General features: G+C 43.7%; 1 protein-coding gene across 1 annotated transcript in view; it reads right to left on the bottom strand.

Annotated features, from left to right (window-relative positions):
- The window catches only part of tg (thyroglobulin), a 443,647-nt gene extending 423,961 nt beyond the window's left edge, over nucleotides 1-19,686 (bottom strand). Inside the window, exons 1-6 of the mRNA XM_078541245.1 lie at nucleotides 19,593-19,686; nucleotides 16,169-16,274; nucleotides 13,783-13,880; nucleotides 12,062-12,265; nucleotides 6,797-6,956; nucleotides 3,231-3,337 (exon numbers count right to left, since the gene is read on the bottom strand). Coding sequence (XP_078397371.1) covers nucleotides 3,231-3,337; nucleotides 6,797-6,956; nucleotides 12,062-12,265; nucleotides 13,783-13,880; nucleotides 16,169-16,274; nucleotides 19,593-19,686 — 769 coding nt within the window. The remainder of the gene's footprint in view (nucleotides 1-3,230; nucleotides 3,338-6,796; nucleotides 6,957-12,061; nucleotides 12,266-13,782; nucleotides 13,881-16,168; nucleotides 16,275-19,592) is intronic.
- Between the last annotated feature and the right edge of the window lie 4,256 nt (nucleotides 19,687-23,942).

Genomic DNA, 23,942 nt, shown 5'->3' with positions numbered 1-23,942 from the left:
ATTGCTGTACCAGCAGTTTAAATAGTTTTTGTTTATTGGCTCAGATATTCCAGTTTCTGATTTACTGGAGACTGGATGTACAGCCTAAGATGTGCATCGGGACTCTGCGGAAGTCCACTCAGATTGACTTCCATGGCAATTTCCCAGGAAATTTGAACTTCCTATAGGCGATTCCCTTGCTCCCTGGATCAGCCACAAAAGTCTTCAATTCTGACCTAGAATCAGAGGCTTTGGAGAGTTCTGTGGTACTTTCCTGAATAGTTACCCAAGAAATGTTAGCCAGATTAAAATCTAGTCTAACTCCTTGGTAACTACAGAACTGATCCCCAATCATTCAAACTGATGCTCCAACTCCCCCCTCAAACTCCTCGGCGACCTCTGCCGATCCCCTGACTACGCCCTGACCCGACCTGACCAGCCCCCAACCTGACTACCCACTGAACCCGACTACACCCCGACCCACCTACCCACTCACCCTTTAGCCTACCTCTCCCACCTGCCACCTCACCCACCCGCCACCCTACTACTCACCTCACCAACCCCACCCACTCACCCACTTACCTCGCCAACCTATCGACCCTACCACACTACCCATTCACTCATTCATCCACTCGCCCATTCACCCATTCACTAACATTTAAACTTACCAAACGGCAGCTAGTGCCGTAAAAAGGGACCGTGTCCTGTCTTCCCCCCAGTGCTGCAGCATTGCGATGCTGCTCTTCAGTGGACGCTGCATTCCGCATTTTTGGAGAAGCTAGGCTTAGTAGACACAGCAAGATATTCTGAGCGGTGTCGAGGCATGGAAAAGTTTGAGCGGAGCGGCAATCTGATGATGATTGCCAATCCGTGGAAGATCCAGGCCATGGTTTCTCTTCTTTTAGTAATTATTTTAACTTTATGCTCCATATGATTTTACCTGATCTCTGATCATTTGTGTTATCTTCATTTCTTTTGCCATTTACTTTATTTTCCTGCTTCTTTTTTTTGTTAATAATTTTTAGAAGCTCCCCCCTCCCCATCTTTCTTAGATCTAGGTATCCTTTTCATGAGGAGCCTTGTATCACCTCAGTCCCCTGTGCTCTTACATTGCAAGGGTATTATGCTCCCATTCAACTCTACAGTGCCAATGTATACCATTAAAGACAAGGGAGAATACTCTGTCCACAAATCATTGTGCCGTCTCACAGCAATACAATATCGAGAGGATTAACCTCAGAATATACATTGCACAACTCTTGTCAGTCCTGGTTCAGTAGGTAGCATCTATACCTCTGAGTGAGAAGGTCATGGGTCCCAGTCCCATTTTTGAGGCCAATTCCCACTAGACTGCAGCAACTTAAAGGAACAATAATGACTTGCATTTCAATAGCACCTTAATTGGGGAAAATGTCCCAAGATGTTTCAGAATCACAAATGTCACTGACCCAGGTCAAAGAACAAAGAACAAAGAAAAGTACAGCACAGGAACAGGCCCTTCGGCCCCCCAAGCCTGCGCCGATCATATTGCCCGTCAACCAAAACATTTTGCACTTCCGGGGTCCGTATCCCTCTATTCCCATCCTATTCATGTATTTGTCAAGCTGCCTCATAAACTCCGCTATCGTACCTGCTTCCACCTCCTCCTCTGGCAGCGAATTCCAGACACTCACTCCCTCTGCATAAAAAAACTTGCCCCGCATATCTCCTCTATAGTTTTCTCCTCTCACCTTAAATCTATGTCCCCTAGTAATTGACTCTTCCACCCTGGGAAAAAGCTTCTGACTATCTACTCTGTCCATGCCACTCATAATTTTGTAAACTTCTATCAAATCGCCCCTCAATCTCCGTCGCTCTAGTGAGAACAATCCAAGTTTCTCCAACCTCTCCTCAGAGCTAATAACCTCCAGGCCAGGCAGCATCCTGGTAAACCTCCTCTGCACCCTCCAATGCCTCCATATCCTTCTGGTAATGTGGCGACCAGAATTGCACGCAATATTCCAAGTGTGGCCTAACCAAGGTTCTATACAGCTGCAGCATGACTTCCCAGCTTTTATACTCAATACCCCTGCCAATGAAGGCAAGCATGCCATATGCCTTCCTGACTACCTTATCCACCTGCGTTGCCACTTTCAGTGACCTTTGGACCTGTACACCCAGATCCCTCTGCCCGTCGTTGCACTTAAGGGTTCTGTCAAGGTGAGTGGGTAGGCCCTAGAAAGCACGAGAAGATGTGACCAAAGGAGTTGCCAAGGCACATTGATAGGAGGTGGCTGTGGCACTAATTCTTTTGGAACAAGGCCACTAAGTTCATGGGGCATCTGAAAAAAACATTGGGCAGAAATTCTGTCTTTGGTGGAGGCCTGTATTAATAAGAGGGGAAAATTAAGTGGATCCACAAGCACTTGTTCTACACTCTGCTGAAGTTGAAAGCTCTACAGATTACCTTTGAAGATACACCTTCTAAAATTGCAACCTCTACCACCTAGAAGGACAAGGACAGCAGGTACATGGGAGCGCCACCACCTGCAAGTTCCCCTCCAAGCCACACACCATCCTGACTTGGAAATATATTGCCATTCCTTCACTGTCGCTGGATCAAAATCCTGGAATTCCCTTTCCTAACAGCACTGTGGATGTACCTATACCACATGGATTGCAGCGATTTGAGAAGGCAGCTCATCACCACCTCTTCAGGGCAATTAGGGACAGGCAATAAATGGTGGCCTAGCCAGCGATGCCCAAATCCTGTGAAAGAATTTAAAAAACAGACATCTCTTGACGCCGCCCTAGAGCATCAGTAAAGCTTGGCACTACACGGAATGGTGTGCTATTCTCTCCACTGTCCTGAGTACCAGTTTTGGTTAAAAAGTCAATCCTTGGCCTGTGCTTAGTCAGGCCAGTAATTGGATATTACAGTTGACCTTCGGGCCTCTAGACTAAAGAGGGAATGGGGATTGCTATCAGCCGGAGTTCCCAGTCTTGACCACTATCCTGTGACCCAAGGTGCAAAGTGTGAGTATGTGAATGTTGGCTGAGATATGCTGCCCTCACCACAATGGTCGCACAATCTTCACTGACTAGGCTTCCTCATCAAGAAGTGTCACATGGTACCTGATAGATGCCATGCCAGTGGGGCTGCAGCCCAGCAGAGAATCAATGATTTGAGGGAAGAAGGGGGCCAAACCTGAGGGAAAAGCATCTTAATACCACTTGTTTTAACAGCCCTACCGTGAAGTGTGATCACTCACCTGTGCCCTGAAGCTCCCGTCCCAAGCTGTCAGCACAATAACAGTAAGCAGAAACATCCGCAAAACTCCTCCTGAAGGCACTGAATGTGTGGAATGCATCTGGGAATCTGGGAGGGAAAGGGCACAAATAATTCCTCGAATTCCACTTTAGTAAAAAATATACTGAGGATGAAACACTATTCACGAATTGGCACTCTTTTATTTTTAGATTATTATTTTTTTGAGAACATCATGTGCTTGTTCTGGCAAATCATACTTAAAACTAATAAATAAACAGTTTCCTAATTTGGATCTCCTGGGCAATTCCTGATGAAAAACAAATGTTTTAACTTGTTCCAATCACTACTTGTTCCAGTGCACCTCCTTCCCATTCTCTCCTCCCAAAAGTATTAAATATGGCTGGAGTACGCTTTGTGGTCTTGGCAGTCAATTGATGCCTAAAGAAAATAAACACGTGAGTCTACAGTTTCGAGATTCAAATAAGTGCAGGACATTCTCTCTGTTTTCTGGGAAATAATTATCCCTCAACTAGCATCACTGAAACTGTTTATCTGGTTCTTTACCTCATTGCTGCTTATGGGAGCTTGTTGTGTGCCATTTGGCTGCCAAGTTTTCCCCATTACCACTCTGACTCTGCTTCAAAAGCACTTCCTTGGCTATGGAGGGTTTTGGGCCATCCTGAGATCGTGAAAGACGTTATAGACACAAAGGTTCTTTCTTTCTTGACTGTTTCAGGTTTTCTGGCACCTTGCCAAAGCTCGATCCCACCCTCACCTGGAATCTACTCATATATGGGGCAGGTGTTTTAGTCACCAATGGGGGTAAGCGTGGAGGTGGGCAGGTGAGAAAATTTGCACTGTCGGCCAGCATGCTGGTTTGCTGGCTCTATCCTGCCCCCAGGGTATTTTTCCAGAAGCGAAGTGGGGTGGGCAGGAGGGATGCCTTCCGACATGTAGCAGGTAGACAATTGGGGGTATTTAAAGGCTAATTAAAAGGTTGGCGAGAGGGTGCCTCCATCTTGAGACACCCTCTCTCTCTCTTACCTGAAAAGACAACTTTCTACTACTCCAGTACTGGAGGGCCCCCTATTGTCCCTCCATGTTTGAGAGCTCACCCACCAACCTTAATTGGATGCAAGAGTCCTCCCACCCCCCTGCCCATTAATTGGCCAATTTGGGGAAAATCATTGCTGGGTAACTGTACCCCACACTGCGCAGGATTCTCACCTACGTTTGGCCCTGACATTGGGGTCCCTGTGTGGAAAATTCTGACCTTGGTTTCTACTCCTGACCCATGTCAATAAAGTAGCTCCCAGCTGTGAGAGGATGCCCAAGATAGAGAAAAAAAAATAGCATTTATATAACAACTTTAGTCACCTTAACTGTCCCAAAGTGTTTTACAGCCAATAAAACACTTTTGAAGTGTAGTCACTTTTGAAATGTAGAAATTGCAGCAACCAATTTGTGCACAGCATGATCCCATAACTCACAATGCGATAGGGATTAGGTCATTTGTATTAAGTATTGATTGAGGGATAAATGCTGTCCAGGCCACCAGAAGGTCTCTCTCTTTCTTCTTCAAATACTTCACATAGGAAGGGTAGACAAAGTTCTCAGTTTAACATTTAACATCTCTCTCTCAGTACTGCACTAATGTGTCAGGCTAGATTATGTGAGAGTGCTACCAATGAGGCAAAGGCTGATGTTGTTCACCAACCCTCTGACCACACAATCCCTGTGAGGGAGAAACAACCCTACAATCAATTAATGAAAAACTGAGATATTCCTCTTCAAGTCCCCAACGCAGTCAAGCAAGACCCAGGGTTCAATGATGATCCATAACTCCTCACCATCCCAGCTAATAAAGAACTCATTCCTTACTACGTGTAATGTATTTTTGACTTGTCAAGATCTCTATTGTGGGTTGGTTAGCACAGTTGGCTAGATCGATAAGAGTTTTTATTATTACTCATTCACCGGATGTGGGCATCGCTGGCTAGGCCAGCATTTATTGCCCATCCCTAATTGTCCTTGAGAAGGGTGGTGCAGAATGACACCAATGGTGCTGGTTCATGGAGGCCTGCCTCCTCACCCTGCCCCACGCTTGTGGAGTGTTTCCCATCAAGCTACATATAACCAATTGCCTCTCTCTAAAGACTCATGGTCCTTTATGGACTACATCTAGTTACTTTGTCAAAGGACTGTTGAAACTCTTTAACCCACAATGTGGTTCAACAGTTTGTTTCAGAGCTAATGTCTCCAAGCTGCCCATGGGTCAACAAGTAAATCCGCTGCGTAGTGTGGTTCTTCATTCAAAACGCCCCAGCTGAGATGGATCACTGGTTTAAGGAGGCCAAACAACTATAATAGCAACTTTATTATTAACATAATAAAACATCACAAGGCACTTCACAGGAGCATTATCAAACAAAATTCAATACTGAGCCACATAATGAGCTTTAACGGCTGATGACCAAAACCTTGGCCAGAAGTAGGCTTTAAGAAGCATCTAGACTGCCATCTAGTGGCCAATGCTGGAAATTGCTAAAATTGAACCTTTGATCAGGAGAGGACTTGGTTTAGTTGCAATGCCCCCAAGCCACCCCTCACCGCACCCCTACCCAACACCAACAAAGTTCATGTATTAAAAAATAACCATTTTGCCAATGCCACCCAAACTCTGTATGGATTAAGAGGGGAGAAAATTTGCAATTCAAAGCTTCAATTTATTTTATTGCAATTTTATTGGTATAAGCATTTTATCCTTAAAGTACTTATCCACTCTGACTTTCCTTGCTATGGAATCTGCTCCTAGACACTGGTAGAATTTTATAGCAATCTGAAATAGTCATGAACTTCAGACAGGCTTATAGCACATTTGACCCAACAAATGTGTAAATATACATCTTCTGTGCCTGATTGGCCTGATATGTATCAATTGTCCTTTTCGAGATTACATCATATCCATATGACTGGTTTTGTGCTTGGTCTTTTGCTTTTCAGTTTTTGTTTTTGAGCTTGAAACTCAAAGATCAACCATGATCGTATTGAATGGCGAATCAGACTCGATAGGGCATGTTGTCTACACATGCTCTTATTTCTTGTCCTCGTATTCTTCCAAAATTTGTTGCACATCTCCCCCTGGTGCAGGGATGAACAATAGCAGCTGTTATTTCAGCTCTGCTTTGTGCTTTCAATGTGTTTATAAATGATAGAGGTATCAACTTTACTAAAGTAAGAAAATTATTATTTTTTTAATTTTGCTATTCAATTTACAATTAGGCCTGATTAAATACATGTAGCAGAATTTTACACCGGTGGTATTTTACAGTCCCACCAAATGGCTTGCTGCATTTTACGGCCCCGCCCCTACCACAACAGGCCATAGAATTCCACCCTTGGTCTCTTGGGCTTCCCACCTTACACCCTCTGTAAACCTGAGCTTATCTTGCCCATTCCCTAACTTGGACCAAGCCTCATTCAGAGATCGCCCCTGGGCTCTCTGACATACACTGGCTTCCAATCCAGCAACTTAATATTTCTTAAGCTCTATTTCCTCCGTCTTACCTGTTGAAGTTATTGACTAAGTCGAAGACCATCATATCTGTTGTGTTGACAAACCTGCACTGGACAGGTAAAAATTTTCCATCTTTGGAACACTGGGGTGGTGACCTCACCCCAGGACCATGGAGAACTCGCCGGTCTCGAATCTCACAGCTTGTAGGACCTTTGTGCAAAACAATATGAGTAAGAAAATAAAAGTTTCATCTGAGTAACTCTGAGAGACTTCCCTCTCAATTCAGAGCCTTGCTAGTGGCAACTAAATCGGGCTATAACATTGATCTGATTTTCTGACACCTGATCACTGTTAACAAGATTGCTGGGATTTTCAAAGGTTCTGCACCATGTTAGTCATGTTAGTTCAATTAAGATGGGTGAGTATATCATGGGTTAGTTTTACACCAAAGCTCCTTCTACTCAGGTAATTAGCAATAGCCCATGAGGGACCATGGACCTCTCTCTCTGTTAGAGAGAGACACTTGGTTATGTAACTTGAGGGGCACCACTCCACATTAACGAGCAAGGTAAGGAGACAAGACTCTGTAAACTACCTCTGCCGGCACGGGAAATAAATTGGCTCTATTGCTGTCATTCTGCAGATTACTGAATCCCGCCAATTCGATCCACGTAAATTGTACGCAAATGGTGTAAGTCCTGGAGTAGATTTTGAACCCAGGGCCTTCTGGCCCAGAGACCAGAGTGCTGACTGAACCACTCGGCCTCATGAAAGTTTGATCCACATGAACGCTATTATTTGTGGCACACAAGTCCTGGATTAGGCCTTGAACCCAGGACTTTCCAGCCCAGAGGCCTGGCTGCTACTGAATGAGGTACTTGTATTAATATTGATAGGATTTGTCTGCGGTCCTTGGGACACTGACACCAAGACCAAACGGGGCTCCCAAGTCTGTACTTTTGGAAGCCAGACCAAGGAGGCTCCTTTGCTGGAGGTGGCCTCCTAATTGGCTGCCTCTGAGCTTGCAGTCCAATAGGGAGTGGTGGGTGCTGCTGAGACCTGTAGGAGATCAAGAGGGTGTCTCACTATGGAGGTGCCCTCAGAGGAGTGAGTTTAAAAAAGAATTGTCAGGGTGAAAGCCTCCAGATGGCCCTTTGGGGCTGCAGGCCCCCTTTCTGGAGAACAGAGCTTCTGGCTCCAATGGCCCCAGGGAGGCTGCTCCACTGCCGGCAAAATTGCCTTAATTGGGGCCTTACATATGCAAATTGGCTGCCTGCCTCTGGTCGTTGAATGGCAGAGCAAGCCTCAGGAAGCAAAATGACCTACTCATGATCCTTTGTTCCTCCTGGAGAGTCGGTAACCCAAGGTGGAGCTGCACATGACATTCTCTTACTCAGATGAGAACAATTCTAAAAAAAAATTATATCTTTTGCTATTCACAGTTCATTCTGCAAACAAATTATTAAACTCATACACCAATTGACCTTGAAGATTGGCAGTATGTAAAGCTTCCATCTGTCTAATGATTCAAGGGCTCCGCTATCCCCACCCACCCCTCCTTGGCTTTACTAGACCTACACAAATGTGTTATGTGTCACGAAAAGCCAATTACTGTCACAAATTATTTATGGGTATATTGAACTTTTTAAGGGAGACATGTGTGTTTTTAAAGAAATACAAGAAAGCACACTGAGCAAAAGATGCCTGATAATGTAAAGTGACCACTTTCTGGAAAATTCCTTTTTGTTTGTGCATTTACAGGATGTGGGCATCGCTGGCTGGGCCAGCATTTATTGCCCATCCCTAACTGCCCTTGAGAAGGTGGTGGTGAGCTGCCTTCTTGATCCGCTGCAGTCCATGTGGTGTAGGTACACTCACAGTGCTGTTAGGGAGGGAGTTCCAGGATTTTGACCCAGTGACAGTGAAGGAACGGCAATATATTTCCATGTCAGGATGGTGAGTGACTTGGAGGGGACTTCCAGATGGTGGTGTTCCCATTTATCTGCTGCCCTTGTCCTTCTGAATGGTTGTGGTCATGGGTTTGGAAGATGGTCTCTAAGGAGCCTTGGTGAATTCCTGCAATGCATCTTGGAGATGGTATACACTGCTGCTACTGTACGTCGATGGTGGAAGGAGTGATTGTTTGTGGATGTGGTGCCAATTAAGCAGGCTGCTTTGTCCTGGACAGTGTCAAGCTTCTTGAGGTTTGTTGAAACTGCACTCATCCAGGTAAGTGGAGAGTATTCCATCACACTCCTGACTTGTGTCTTGTGGACAGGCTTTGGGGAGTCAGAAGGTAAGTTACTCACTGCAGAATTCCTAGCCTCTGACTTGCTCTTGTAGCCACAGTATTTATATGGCTAGTCCAGTTCAGCTTCTGGTCAATGGTAACCCCCAGGATGTTGATACTGGGGGATTCAGTGATGGTAATGCCATTGAACATCAAGGGGCAATGGTTATATTTTCTTTTATTGGAGATGGTCATTGCCTGGCACTTGTGTGGCGCAAATGTTACTTGCCACTTGTCAGCCCAAGCATGGACATTGACCAGGTCTAGTTGCAATTGGACATGGACTGCTTCAGTATCTGAGGAATCGTGAACGGTGCTGAACATTGTGCATTCATCAGCACTTCTGACCTGATGGGGGAAAGGTCATTGATGAAGCAGCTGAAGATGGTTGGGCCGAGGACACTACCCTGAAGAACTCCTGCAGGTGATGTCGTGGAGCTGAGATGATTGGCCTCCAAAAAACACAACCATCTTCCTTTGTGCTAGGTATGAATCCAACCAGTGGAGAGTTTTCCCCCTGATTCCCATTGGCCCCAGATTTTCTAAGGCTCCTTGATGCCACACTCAGTCAAATGCTGCCTTGATGTCAAGGGCTGTCACTCTCACCTCACCTCTGGAGTTCAGCTCTTTTGTCCATGTTTGAACCAAGGTCAAGAGCTGAGTGATCATGGCGGAATCCAAACTGAGCGTCAGTGAGCAGGGGATTTCTAAGCAAGCACCGTTCGATACCACTGTTGATGACCCCTCCCATTACTTTACTGATGATTGAGAGTAGACTGATGGGGTGGTAATTGACCGGATTTGTCCTGCATTTTGTGTACAGGACATACCTGGGCAATTTTCCACATTGTTGGGTAGATATCTGTGTTGTAACTGTACTGGAAAAGCTTGGCTCAGAGTGTGCAAGTTCTGGAGCACAAGTCTTCAGTATTATTGCCGGAATATTGTCAGGGCCCTTAGCCTTTGGAGTATCCAGTGCCTTTCTTGATATCGCGTGGAGTGAATCAAATTGGCTGAAGACTGGCATCTGTGATGCTGGGGACCTCTGGAGGAGGCCAAGATGTGTCATCCACATGGCAATTCTGGCTGAAGATTGCTGCGAATGCTTCAGCCTTATCTTTTGCACTGATGTGCTGGGCTCCCCCATCATTGAGGGTAGAGATATTTGTGGAGCTTCCTCCTCCAGTGAATTGTTTAATTATCCACCACCATTTACGACTGGGTGTGGTAGGACAGCAGAGCTTAGATCTGATCTGTTGAGTTGTGAAATTGCTTAGCCCTGTCTATCACTTCCTGCTTATGCTGTTTGGCAGTCTTGTGTTGTAGCTTCACCAGGCTGATACTCCATTTTTAGGTATGCCTGGTGCTGTTCCTGGCATGTCCTCCTGCATTATTCATTGAACCAAGTTTGATACTCTGGCTTGGTGGTAATGGTAGAGTTGGGTGTATGCCGGGCCATGAGCTTACAGATTGTGGTTGAGTACAATTCTGCTGCTGCTGTTGTCCCACAGCACCTCATGTTGCCCAATCTTGAGTTGCTATATCTGTCCAAAATCCATCCCATTTAGAATGGTGGTGGTGCCACAAAACACGATGGAGGATTCCACTGATAGACCTGTCCTGAGAGAATATGGAATGTCACACCTGAGAAGGTGTCATGGCCTTTTTCAAGCAGAGACACGTAAAAGGGAGATAGGAAAGATGTAAAAGACTGAACTTTAATATCCTGTGGTTGTGGAGACAAAAGACTGATTGCACATCTCAGCAGTCACCAAAAAATCCATCTCCTGATGATTTTTATCTAAGAATGCGTAAATAGATCTGAGATTGATGCAAGGTGACTATTTCTCCTCATGCAATATACAGGGAAAATGGATTAAAAAGCTAGTTGCAGAGTAGTGCAGTGTGTGTTGGTGTGCTGTGACAGTGACAGCACAAGAAGGCCAACTTGTCACCCCTGCAGTTGCAGGTGAAGTTTCTCTCTCTCTCTCTCTTTGTTGCTGGATGCAAGGCTCAGGGGAAGCCACAATCAAAAGGGAAATAGGACAACCTCTTCAGCTACCCTGCAGAACCAAGTGTCTCCAAACCAACTGCAAAACTGCCAGAGTCAGCTCTACTGGAATCACCCAACTTAACGGCCGTAACATAATGCCATCTATGCCTCTTTGATAAGCCAAAGACTGATTCATGATTTTTTTTAAACTTCTATTTGGACTCTTAACTTCTCATTTCTGATCTGTGTGTATGTGTGTTGCATTTCTATTATTTTTTTCTCGGATTATAATAATGACTATAGTATTCTTTGACTCAAGAAAGCCTGGTTAAATTGGCTCCTACTAAACAATAAATACATTTGGACTGGGAATAGGTATCCACAGGGGGGAAGGGATCCCTTTTAAATTAACCTTGTTGTGATCAACCGAGGGGGTTGAATAAAGAAGGGGAGCCCGCTCACCCGGGAGCATAACAAAATTGGGGTCCCGTTCGGGAAGTTAACAAGCTGGGGGGCCTCACCCGGGTACCGGTCGTAGCATATGGCACTAATCTCCACAGTCCCCGGTTCAATTTCCAGTATGTGCTGTTTCAGCTGAGCAACACAGCTATCAATGACTTTAACACCCATCGGGTCAGGCAATGGAAAATTCTGTCATGCTGGGCCTCTGTGATTGCACTCAAGAAATGCCAACTGCCAGGCACCTGTGCATCTCATACCTAAAGATTCACCCATTGCAGACATACCAGGCAACTGCTGGCTTCTCTTTAAGCATACTCCAGCAGTCAGCATTTTCAAGAGCGAATGGGAGACAATTTGGAGGGCAAATGATTAATATTTATTTTGAGTTCTTTGCCATTTATAACCGAGAACAAAACTTTGCCAGTTCCGAAGAAGTCATATTGGACTCAAAACATTAACTCTGTTCCGCTCTCCACAGATGCTTTCAGACTTGCTGACTTTGTCCAATACTTTCTGTTTTTAGTTAAAAAGCTTTGCCTCTTTGATTTGACAGAAAACATGGAGACTCACACTGCACTGGGAGCTTGTCTTGGCGTGTCCCATAAATCTCCATCCCGTCACTGTCGACACACCAGCACTGTCCAGGGTCAGTGTCACACTGCACAACCTCGTACTCCCCTGTTTGTGTGCATTGTGGGATATAGGAGGTACTGCTGCTGTTAATGTACCTGCTCACCAGAAGCTGCTGGCGATGGAGCTGGCAGAAGGACAAGCCTGCAGGGAAATCAAGAATGGGCAATGTAGTAACAGAAATAAAACTATAACATTGAAGGAAATGAAAAACCATGAAAGGTAAGAACCATGATCATCACGAGAGAGTTACTGGAATCTAATCGAGGGTTTTAGATGGTTTATCTATACAATAATGGTTAGCTGGGAGTGGCTTAAAGGGTAGGATCTAATTGAGAGGGTCAGATGGTTTCTATGGAAAATAAGGCTGCGTTTGCTGCTGGCACCGTAAATGCGCAGTTCGGGTGTGTTACTCCATGACGCCATTGCAAGCAACAGAGTAGGCAGCGGCCAGGGCCAAAGATGGTGCTGCTCAAATCAACACAGCTCTGTTCCAGGCAGTGGTATCCTTTTATCCATCCTTAAGGCATCCTTAATGGTTCCATAAAGCTAACACAACAATTCCAAATCCACTAGACGGAGAAAATACCTAAACACAACTATATGATTATGTATTCAATGAAAACCAGTTTGTAGAGGAAACGCTTATGTGGGTGCAAGGTGACTGAGGCGGAGATCTCCTCAGACGGCTTTGTGATTGTCTCCAAATGGGAGGTGTGCTCTGCACAAAATGTATCATTAGCTCATGCGGATAAAGCGGCTGCAGCGTAGCAGGCTTTCAATTAACCCTAGCAACCAGTAAAAAGACAAATGGAAATCTATTATACTCCAGCTCCCCCATGGAACCATTAATGCCATATAGTTTCACTGTGTCTCTGAAGAGGACCATACGACGGCTTACCGACGTCACTGCGTATGTGCATGGTGACATGTGCAGAGGGGTACTGGCAGGCTGGGGCTGGGCACAGCGGAATGCTGTCATTGGTTTTCTGTGCATGCACAGACCAGTGCACTTGTGCATATAGGTATCAGCAGCCACCTTTCACAGCAATCTTGTGTTAGCAAGATACACAGTGCATAAAATAATGGTCCCCAGGCTGAAATCTAATTGAGAGGCTCAGGTTGTTTTCATATAGAATAATGGTGACCTTGGAGTGAGTTACAGGCTGAAATCTAATCGCGTGGATCACATTCATCTTGCCATTAGGGCCCAATTCTAACTCCCTCAAAATGGCCAACATTGGGAATGGAGTCAGGAAGCTAGCCAACTGTATAATTTTTGGACCCCATGAGCAAGGCCCAAAAATTCAGCCCCATGATTGCAAATAGCCTGGTTCAACATGATCCAAGGGGGGTCCGCAGGAGTGTGCCAATATAGAAATTGTATTAGAGATGTATAAGTATTTCCAGAGGACTCCTCCGCACAGATAAGGTTTAAAGCTTCTGCTCAAGAAAATGAAGAGAATCAACAAAGTTGATCCCTATCAAATTGTTCACTATGGTGAAAGGTATAAATATCAGAGGGATGTGGAGGACAGTTAAGAAAATTGAGATAGTTAGAAATAAAAATAGGTTGAGAAGTTACATATCAAGAAGAAGGGAAGACCGATCGTTATTATTCTCTTGACTGGTGATAACTCCGGGTGCTCTCATATACTCACAGGCAGTTACTGATGTAGTTTGATTGCTACCTGACACCACATCACCCTCGTTGTTGACACACCAGCAGGATCGTCCATCCTTTGTGCATTGCACATTCCTGCGTCAAAGAAGAAAATTATTAAACAATGACAAACAAACGTTTACATATTGCAACAGTCATTGGATAATGAAAGGAAAGCTTCGGCACAGAGTTTCACTGGACCACAGCACAGATCACACGATGTGCTGTAGAAGTGCAGGCCTAACTTGAGGAGGACCTGTTTTTCCAGGTGCTTATTTCATACCTGGAAAAATTGAGGTCCCTTGAATCCAACCCACTATGCCTAATTTCTTAGATCTTCGATCTGGGTGACTGAGTTTCCACATCAGGGGTGAAGTCTCATGGAGACTAGACTTGTATTCCCTCAATTATCAAAGATTAAGGGGTGATTTAACTGAGGTGAAAAAGGATTTGATAGAGTAAATGGAGAAAAGCTATTTCCTCTAATGGGGAAGTTCAGAATAAGGGGGACATAACCATAAAATTAGAGCTAGACTGTTCAAGGATGATGTTTGGAAACACTTCTTCAAGTATGTGACAGTGAAAATCTTCAGCCCTCTCCTCCAATGGGCTGTTATGGCTGCTTCTTTTGAAAATTCCAAAACTGAGACTAATTAATGTTTTTAGCCAAGTGTGTTAAGGGTTACGGACCCAAAGCGCGTAGATGAGTTAAGTTACTTTCTTTTTGTATGGTTGGGGAAGCAGTTTGTCACAGTTAACAATCCATTCAAATTGACACAGTGTAAATGGTTGTGATGCCACCAGGATTAGATCTCTTAGGGCAAGAGGTCAGTGAGTGGACGATAGCCTGACTTGGATGGCCACCGTCACAGTTTGACCTGTTCATCAAGTTCCACCTGAGCATCGAGTAGCCACATATTCCCTGGCCTGTCCTCAGGTGGCTGAGGGTTGTCCAAATTTTCCATGGAAGGCTGAAGCCTGGGACTTCAGCACTCGAGTCAGTTACCAGGTTGCGGCTGGTGATGTTTGCGGTCAACAAAGAGGTACACCATTGAGAAGTGGAGCTGTCGGCAGTTTGTAGGATGTGGATTATGTTCCAGTAGGAGCTATGGGATTTCAGATGGGTGCATGGGTTTATTTTCGAGGTCCTGTGTCAGTGGGAATCTTTCGTTAGCTGTCAGCCACTGAGGAGGATATTTTCCCTGTGGACATAAGGAGGTTCGATGTGTGCTTGCAAGATGTGTTGGTCTCAACATTCCAGCCATAATTGTCATGGCTTCCCAGAGCTGGATGCCTATCACATTTGTGCAGCGGGAGACAGGAACTTTCACGTGGTCCTCCCACTAAGGCAAGTTTTCCAACTTGAAAACCTGCAAACTAATGCTGTCAAGAAGACGAGTGAACCCCGACCACCAGGCTCCCGGTCCAAGCAAACCCACTAGAAAATGGTTAAGATACTGATCATACTGAGTTGATGGAATTGGCCAGATCGTATTTGTCCTGCATTTTGTGGACAGGACAAACCTGAGCAATTTTTCACTTTGTCAAGTAACTGCATTGGAACAGCTTGGCCTGAGGCATGGCTAGTACCGGAGCACTGGCCTTCAGCACTATAGCCAGGATGTTGCTGGTGCCCTTGGAGTTTGCTCTATTCAGTATGCTCAACTATTTCTTGCTATCATGTGGAATGAATCAAATTGGTTAAAGACTGACTTCTATGATGATGGGCACATCGGGTGGAAGCTGAGATGGATCATCCACTCAGCACTTCTGGCTGAAGATGATTGCAAGCACTTCAGCCTTGTCTTTTGCACTCTCTGCCAAGGTTGGGGAAGTGAAGTTCATGGAGTGTCTTCTCCCATTAATTGTTTTATTGTCCACCACTATTCAGTACTTGGTTTGGCAGGACTAAGAGATTTGATCTAGTCCATTGACTGTGGGATCGCTTAGCTTTGTCTATAACATGCTACATGTGTTGTTTGGCATGCCTGTTCCGGAAGTTCTATTGACACTCATGTTTGTAACTTTTTCCATTTTATTAGAGACTCAGTCAGTCTTCCCTGTATCTCTGCTTTTATATCTTGCCTTTGTTCTGCAAAGACCAAAGGTGAACTACTGTCATACCTAAAGCCAGCTTTAATGGCCCTTATTTCCTCCTTTACTATTATCATTACCACAATGGGCTTATATAAAAAAAAGTAATACAATCCCCCCATCTCCCCTCCCCCCACGCTCTTAATACTTGGCCAATCTTGAGTTTTGAGGATGGACAGTGTTTGAACTAAACAGAAGCAGACTGAGCATGCAAATCTCCTTTCCTGATCTCTACCTATACCGGCTCATATGTTAGAAGGAAACACAATAAACTGGATGAGTTCTCCTACCTGTACTTGCCGTCTGGGGTACATTGGGGAATGTACGTGTTGATTTTCTGAGAGGCTCCTCTCTTCAGCTCACATGAGGTCAGATGCTGGGATTCCTGCTGGTATTCTATAGTTCAGCACATTTAAGAATCAACTCAAAAATAAAAGAGGAGTCTGCTGAGAGGACATTATAGATACATTATTGAGTTAAACCTGGCAATAAATGACTATGACACCCATTATACAGAATAAATATTGAAATATGGTACCAATTTATATCTTTTTAAAATTATTTATTCTTGGGATGAGGCTGTCACTGGCAAGGCCACAGTTTATTGCCCATCCTTAATTGCCCTCGAAAGGTTTAAGTGGGCCTTTCCTTTGAATTACTGGTAGAGCTTTGTCACAACTGAGTGATCTGCCTGTCCACATCGGAGAATAATTAAGAGTCAGCCTCATTGGTGAAGCACTAGGTGCCCTATTTTGTCCAGATGAGGTAAGAGTGTCCAGATTCATTCACAAAAGGATATTAGCAAACCAGTTGGGTTTTTTCTTTGCAAAACTCCAAAAGCTTCATGGTCACTTTTATTAATATCTAAACTGAATTTAAATTTACACACTTGTGGTAACCTGAGGTGTAATACACCTTTAAGAGAATATGAGCAGATTAACCACATGATTGTAAGACCCAATAACTGTGTAGCGCGGGCTACCATGCTAATGTTAGTCTAGAGTAGGGTCTGGTTGGAGAAGCACACATCATGTTAACGCTCTGTTGTTTGTGTAAATAAAGAGTACGTACTTCATTTCATATTGGTCTCAGTGTCTGGAGTTTATTGTAATCGACTCGCCTGCCGACAGATAAGTGTGCAACCGGTTCTTGAGCAAAGCGACCCCATAGTAAAACATAACAACTGGTGATGAGGCAAAACACAACCAGTCAACAACACCAAGGAAAGCCACGAAAACTCAACTGCAGTGAACCAGCTGTGCCTTGAAGGCCGATTGTAAGTACATTACAACTGTAAGCCTTCATCATAATCATTGAAGCTATCGCCCTCCAATATGCCACAATTTGGCTGCATCGAACTGTTTGATCAGACCACCGATGACTGGTCACATTATATTTCCTTTTTGGCCAATCCTCTTATCGACATGTGACAGTAAAAGCCATGGTCTAATTCGTAGTTTATCGACCCCCAACGCCCCAGATCCCAAAAGCTTTGATGAGTTGGTGAATCTTGTGAAAGGCCACTTCCAACCAAAGCCGTCGGTAACAACGCAGCAGTTTAAATTCAATTTGAGGTGTCGCACCCCTGGAGATACAGTCACTTGCTATGTAGCAACCTTAAAACAATTGACAGAGCACTGAGTTCGGGATGTCGATTAATGACATGTTTAAGAGACTGATTATTGTGTGGGATCAATGAAGATGCCATTCAAAATAGGTAGTTGTCAGAAACAAATTTAGACTTCAGCAAGGTGCTGGAGTTGGCGCTCATAATGGAGAGTGCAGTCAGGGGCTCAGAAGAAATCAAGCGAGCACAAACCGGGAGGGAGGCACCGACTAGAAATGGCGCGGAAGTGCAGGGCTCCGTGGAAAGGCAGGAAACAGCCGCCATTAACAGACCAGAAAAAAGCAATGGCTTAACGGATAAAACCCACATTCATAATAACAGAATTGAAACCAGACAGCCTACAAACAAACGACAATTTAAAAGAACTGATTGTTTCCACTGCCACCGCAATGGACACATTCTGTGATGTTGTAAAGAAAGATTGAGGCCAAATTTCAAACAAAACGCAGAAGTCGTAAAATTTGTATAATGGAGGAGCCGGAAGAAACAGAGACAGATATTTACTCGCTACACAACTTAAAAATTGGTTAAACAGAGCCAATAAAACCCATTCGAATGGAGGTGGACACAGGCGATCCATGACAGTCATAGGGGAACACACGCTTAAGTATCTGAATGGAAGAGGCCACTCACTAAAGCTGGAAAACTCGGATGCCAGACTGAAAACATATGCTGGCGAAAACATAAGAGTAAAAGGTATATGTAAGATTCCAGTACAATATGGAAGCCAGTCTGCTAATTTACCCATCATGGTGATAGCAGGCGGAGGAACGGGTCTCCTTGGAAGAAACTGTTTAAGAGAGATCAGTCTTGAGAGATTACTGAGATTTCAGTCAGAAGCAGGAAATGTTGCTGTTTGGAACAAGGATCATGTAAAGGCTCAACAAAAGGAACTCTAGAACTGATGCTTCAGGACAGAGTTCTAGTTGAAGTCAGTAATCTCCAAAAAGAAAAAGAAAACCTGCTGAAGGACTTCCGCATATTGCAAGATTCCCTCAGATCCCAATTTGTACCAATAGAAAGGTAGGAGGAAGACCAGAAAGAATTCAGCATATCTCTGGCTGAGATGAAGAATCAATTAGCCAAGAAAACACAATAGTACTTAATTCTCCAGGAAACAAATAACAAATATAAAAAAGAAATGGAAGAACTGAAGAACCAGCTACAAGGAAGCCAAGAAGCCTTAAAAATTGAGACCCCTGAGTTTTCAAAGGAGCTGACAGATGAGGAAATGCTGGAAGACGCAACCACCGAGTTCACTCAAGTTGAGCTCATACCTGAGCCTAGTCTGGCCAATAGGAAAGTTGAAGAGGAAGCCGAGATGAAAGTCAGCGCTGCCAAGAAGAAAACCCATCAAAAGAAGACATGTAGGAAAAGAAAGCGAAATTGCTAATAAGGCCCCGAATTTTTTTTTTACACAAGAAGCTGATCATTTTATGTCGCATTTAGCCTTGCCCAACATCCTAATTCTCAGAACTTGCCTGACAGTTGCCTTTCATATTGCTGAACTTGGGAGGGGAGGGGCAGCAGGAGTGCATGCAATGAGCCCGAAGGAGTGTGAAAACATTCCTGTTGGAGTCTACACCACAGGTGGAAGGAACTCCTCTTACTTTAGAAGTACCTGTAGAACCCATTGAGCCTGAGAAAGTCGAAGAGACAAACTTACAAGTACCTACTGGGGAGCCTAGTGGACAGATAACTCCTGAGAGGGAGGCCTCGGATAAACCATCCAAAGTCGTAGAACTACGACAGTCAGCACATTTGATAAAGCCTCCTGAGAGATTGAATTTGTAAATAGTTTATTTTTGTAGATAGTGAATATATTGTAAAATGTACTTTCATGTAAAGGGGGAGGGATGTGGTAATCTGAGGCATAATACAGCTTTAAGAGAATGTGAGCAGATTGACCACGTGACTGTAAGACCCAAAAGCTGTGTAGCATAGGCTACCATGTTAATGTTAGTCTAGAGTAGGATCTGGTTGGAGAAGCACACATCATGTTAGTGCCCTGTTGGCTGTGTAAATAAATAGAATGTGCTTCATTTCATATTGGTCTCAGTGTCTGCAGTGTATTGTAATCGACTCACCTGCCGACAGATAAGCGTACAACCAGTTTGTGAGCAAAGCAACCCCATAGTAAAACATAAAAACACTGCTATATGGCAGGATTTGAACCCACATTCGCCGATTTACTAGTCTAGTATCACTACACTACCATACTCACTCTTAACATTAAAATATTTTTACAGATATACCTCAAATTCAATTTTTGCAACCTTATTGTTAATGCTGGTTTAAATCACCCTATTAGTATTTCAGAGTGTAGATCTTCCAGCATTTATTATTTATTCTAACAAGGTTCTTTAGATCTGTCAACAACAGGAACATTCAATTGTAAAGAGCTCTTCTAATGTGTGTAAGGATGTTTTGGAGCAATTAGCTGGGGAGAAGAGACAGGTTGAGATTAGCAGGAGGAAGGTGGAGGAAGCCTGCATAGCAAAATGAAGGGATGATTGAAGAGGTGGGTTTTGAAAGCATGGCAGATAGGAGAGAGAACTGGGTAAGGAGTTTCAGAGGGAAAAAGCTGGAGTGAGATGGAATGAGGAGAATTCCAGTGTTATAGGAGCAGACGGAGGTAGGGCAGTGGAGATATGAGTTAGAAGAGAGGAGAGTTAGTGCAGATGAAGGCAGGTGAGGTTTGCTAAAAAAAAATACTTGCATAAATATTGAACCTTTTATAACCACAGGATGTCCCAAAGTGTTTTACAGCCACTGAAGGATTTTTGAAGTGTAGTCACTGTTGTAATATAGGAAACGCGGCAGCCAATTTGCACACAGGAAGATCCCACAAACAGCAATGCGATAATGGCCAGGTAATTTTTTTCTTTGCAATGTGGAATGCGGGATGAATATTGGCAAGGACACCAGGAATAACTCCCCTGTTCTTTTTCAAAATAATGCTACAGGATCTTTCACATCCACCTGAGAGTGCAGACAGAGCTTGTCCGAAAAGCCTGCACCTCCAACAATGCAGAACTCCCTCAAAAAAGGAATCGGGGGGTTGGGGTCAGCCTAGATTTTTGTGCTCAAGTCCTGGAGTAGCACTTGAACCTACAAATCTTTCACAACTCAGCCACAAGAGTTTACTACCTGAGTTGTGGCTGACACCTTAAGGTTGAATGAGTAGAGCCATGGAGAGAATTGAAATTAAGATGAGAATTTTGAGGGTGGGACAGGTAGGGATATGGAACGTAGTATGAGTGAGGATGGGCACTGTAGCAATTTGAATGAGAGTCAATCTGGGAGACAGCAAAAAAGTCAATAGAAAAGTTAAATCTTGGGGATGTGAAAGCATGGCCTCGGTTTTTGACAGCAGAAGGAAATGGGGCAGTTTTGCTGAGGTGGAAGAAAATCATTCTGATAACAGAGCAAATGTAGAGTGGGGTCCTGTGCTTTGGATCAAGCAACGCACCATTGATTCCATATTTTTAGATTCTGTTTGAGATAATAGTGAGAACATTAATGACATTATTAAGGATAAAGATGTAGAGGAACTGGGAATATAAGAAAAAGAAGAATTTAACATATTATCACATGATATAAAACAGAAAATGTTGGAAATACTCAGCAGGTCAGACAGATTTGTGGATAAAAGCAAAATACCACAGATGCTGGAAATCTGAAACAAAAACAAAAATTGCCGGAAAAACTCAGCAAGTCTGACTGCATCTGTGGAGAGGAAGACAGAGTTAACGTTTCGAGTTCGTATGACTCTTCATCAGAACTAAAGAGAAATAGAAATGTGGTGAAATATAAGCTATTTAAGATCTGTGGAGACAGAGTTAACGTTTCATGTCAATGACCTCTTCTCAGAACCTTTCTACAACTCATGATGTTGACCAATGTAATCTTTTTCAATGGAGCATAAACTAAAAAAATGGTCCTTGGGAAATTTCTGGCTTGCTAATGAGTGTTCCACTACAGGTTTCCCAAGTAATCACATGCTCTTAACAAACACCAGATTTCAGTTTCATAAATTCCTTCTCCTGACTAGTGGTCCCCTTAGAAAAGCACCTCCCACCATTGTGGCCTTTCCATTTTGTGCAACAGCCACTCCTGACCTTTGTGAGTTAGATTTCCAATTTGGTGCTGAGTTAATGGAGGTTTTGGATTGTAGAACTGCACTTAATTGAGATTGGGTATGGACTGCCCAGCACATTTCTCACGAAAGCCTTATAGTGACAGTGAGAGGTTTTCATCTCATTAGCCCTAACTGGATTTGGACATAGCTCTGAATGGTCAAAAGGACACTCACAGTATCACTCACAGCACCAATGACATTGCTTGTTTTCAACAGATAAATTACCCACCGAGTGACTATTCTTCAAGTATGCGAATGGTATCAGTCTCTTACATGTGAAAGTCTTTGCAGTTGAGTCTGATCTTGTTCTAGCTGACATATGTGAGCACTGTCCAAAAGGTCTCACTGAATAATCAACAGAAGTCAAATCTTTGACTAACTTTCCTTCTCCTAGTTCAGGACTACAAAGACCAAATGTAGTACTACAGTTCGGTCCTAGCCAAGATAAGTCAAATCTGCATAGACCAGGATCAAACTTGGAACTTCTTGGCCTATATGGCTTCATTGAAACATATTAGATCCTGAGGGGTCTTGACAGGGTTTATGTGAAGAGGATGTTTCCTCTTGTGGAAAAATCTAGAACTAGGAGTGAAGTGACTGTTTAAAAATAATGGGTCACCCATTTAAAACAAAGATGAGGTGAATTTTTTTCATTCAGAGGGTCGTGAGTCTCTGGAATTCTCTTCCTGAAAAGGTGGTGGAAGTAGAGTCTTTGAATATTTTTACGGCAGAGGTGGATAGATCCTTGGTAAGCAAGGGGGTGATAGGTTATCAGGGGTAGGTGGGGTGCAGATTTCAGGTTACTATCAGATCAGCCATGATCCTATTAAATGGCAGAGCAGGCTCAAGGAGCTGAATGGCCTACTCCTGCTCTTTGTTCATATGATCGTATACCACTCATGGATGTTAATTTAACAAGTGAGCGATTGGGGAACCTATCCTCAGTGACTACAAAAAAGCTCCCACTATTTCTCCTCCACATCAGAAAGTATTTGATGCTGCCTTACCAGAAATCACAGCTGCTGCAATGCAGATGCAGTGGAGGGCGACTATTACCGTTCCTATCTGTCCCATTGCTTCCTCCTGCTTGTCTTATGAAGCAGGTATCCAACCTGGTTGGCTCTCTCCCCTTATATAAAGTCATTAAGCTTGGTAAGCCAAATGTAGTCTGGAATGAGTGAGGTGCATCCAGTGTCTCAGAATGAAGCACGTGAGCTGAATGACGTAGGTTCTGTGGCTTGAAACTAAACAACACTTAAGTGGATTGTGTAGAGTCTCCTAAAAGCTCACAAGTCTAGAAAAAACCTCCCCACTTCAAATTCCATTAGAGAATCTTGAATTCTTAACCCCTTTGGCATGGTGCAAATTCACTGCAGTTAAATTTTATGCAGGAGACTATTTTTGGAATCCAGAGGTCAGATATATTGTAATTACAGTATTCCAAGGTCATGTATAGTTTGGTATGATGTAAAGTAAATCCCTCTCTACTCTTCCCCAATCTCCCAAGAACATCCATACTGTAGCGGTGTGATTTTTGTCAATTCCAATTCAGGCCAATGTCGTAAAAGCCACCTCTATTTGCTGGCTCTAAGCATCTTATGTTAAAATGGTGTAGACAGTTTGAATCCCCTTTCTTCTAACCATGTGGCCACAGCACAAAGCTGAATTGGAAAGACATATACAATCTCACTCAGAAAGGCTGCAAGATAGCAGATGTAGAGAAACTTCAAGAGTACGGTATAAGCTATGAAACAATGTGAGAAACTCTGATGGTTTGAAAGACAGTACGTAAATATAACGGACATCCTTGCCTCAGTGATAGTGGTCTTGCCTGAGTCAGAAGGTTGTGAGTTCAAGTACATTATGGAGATTTGAGTGTAAAATCTAGGCTGACACTTCATTGAAGTACTGAGGGAGTTCTGCATTGTTGGAGGTGGTGTTCAGATGAGATGTTAAACCAAGGCCTTGTCTGCACGATCAGGCGGATGTCAGGTCCCACTTCCCTATCTGAACAAGAACAGGGGAGTTCTCTCTGATGTCCTAGCTAGTATCTAAACATTAAAGCAGATGATCAGGTCGTTTATTTCATTGTGAGTTGTGGGAACTTGCTGTGTGCAAATTGGCTGCTATGTGTTCTGCATTATAACAGTGACCACACTTCAAAAGTACTTGATTGGCTGGAATATGCTTTGGGACATTGTGAAAGGTGCTTTATAAATATAAGTTCTTCCTTTCTTTAGGAATGAAAGTTCTTTATTAATCTTCCCCAGAAATTCCAAGGAAGCAAGTCAGTATC

This window comes from Cetorhinus maximus, chromosome 4 (genome assembly GCF_964194155.1).
Source record: "Cetorhinus maximus chromosome 4, sCetMax3.hap1.1, whole genome shotgun sequence".
NCBI lineage: Eukaryota > Metazoa > Chordata > Chondrichthyes > Lamniformes > Cetorhinidae > Cetorhinus > Cetorhinus maximus.
This window is presented reverse-complemented; position numbering and strand designations above follow the sequence as displayed.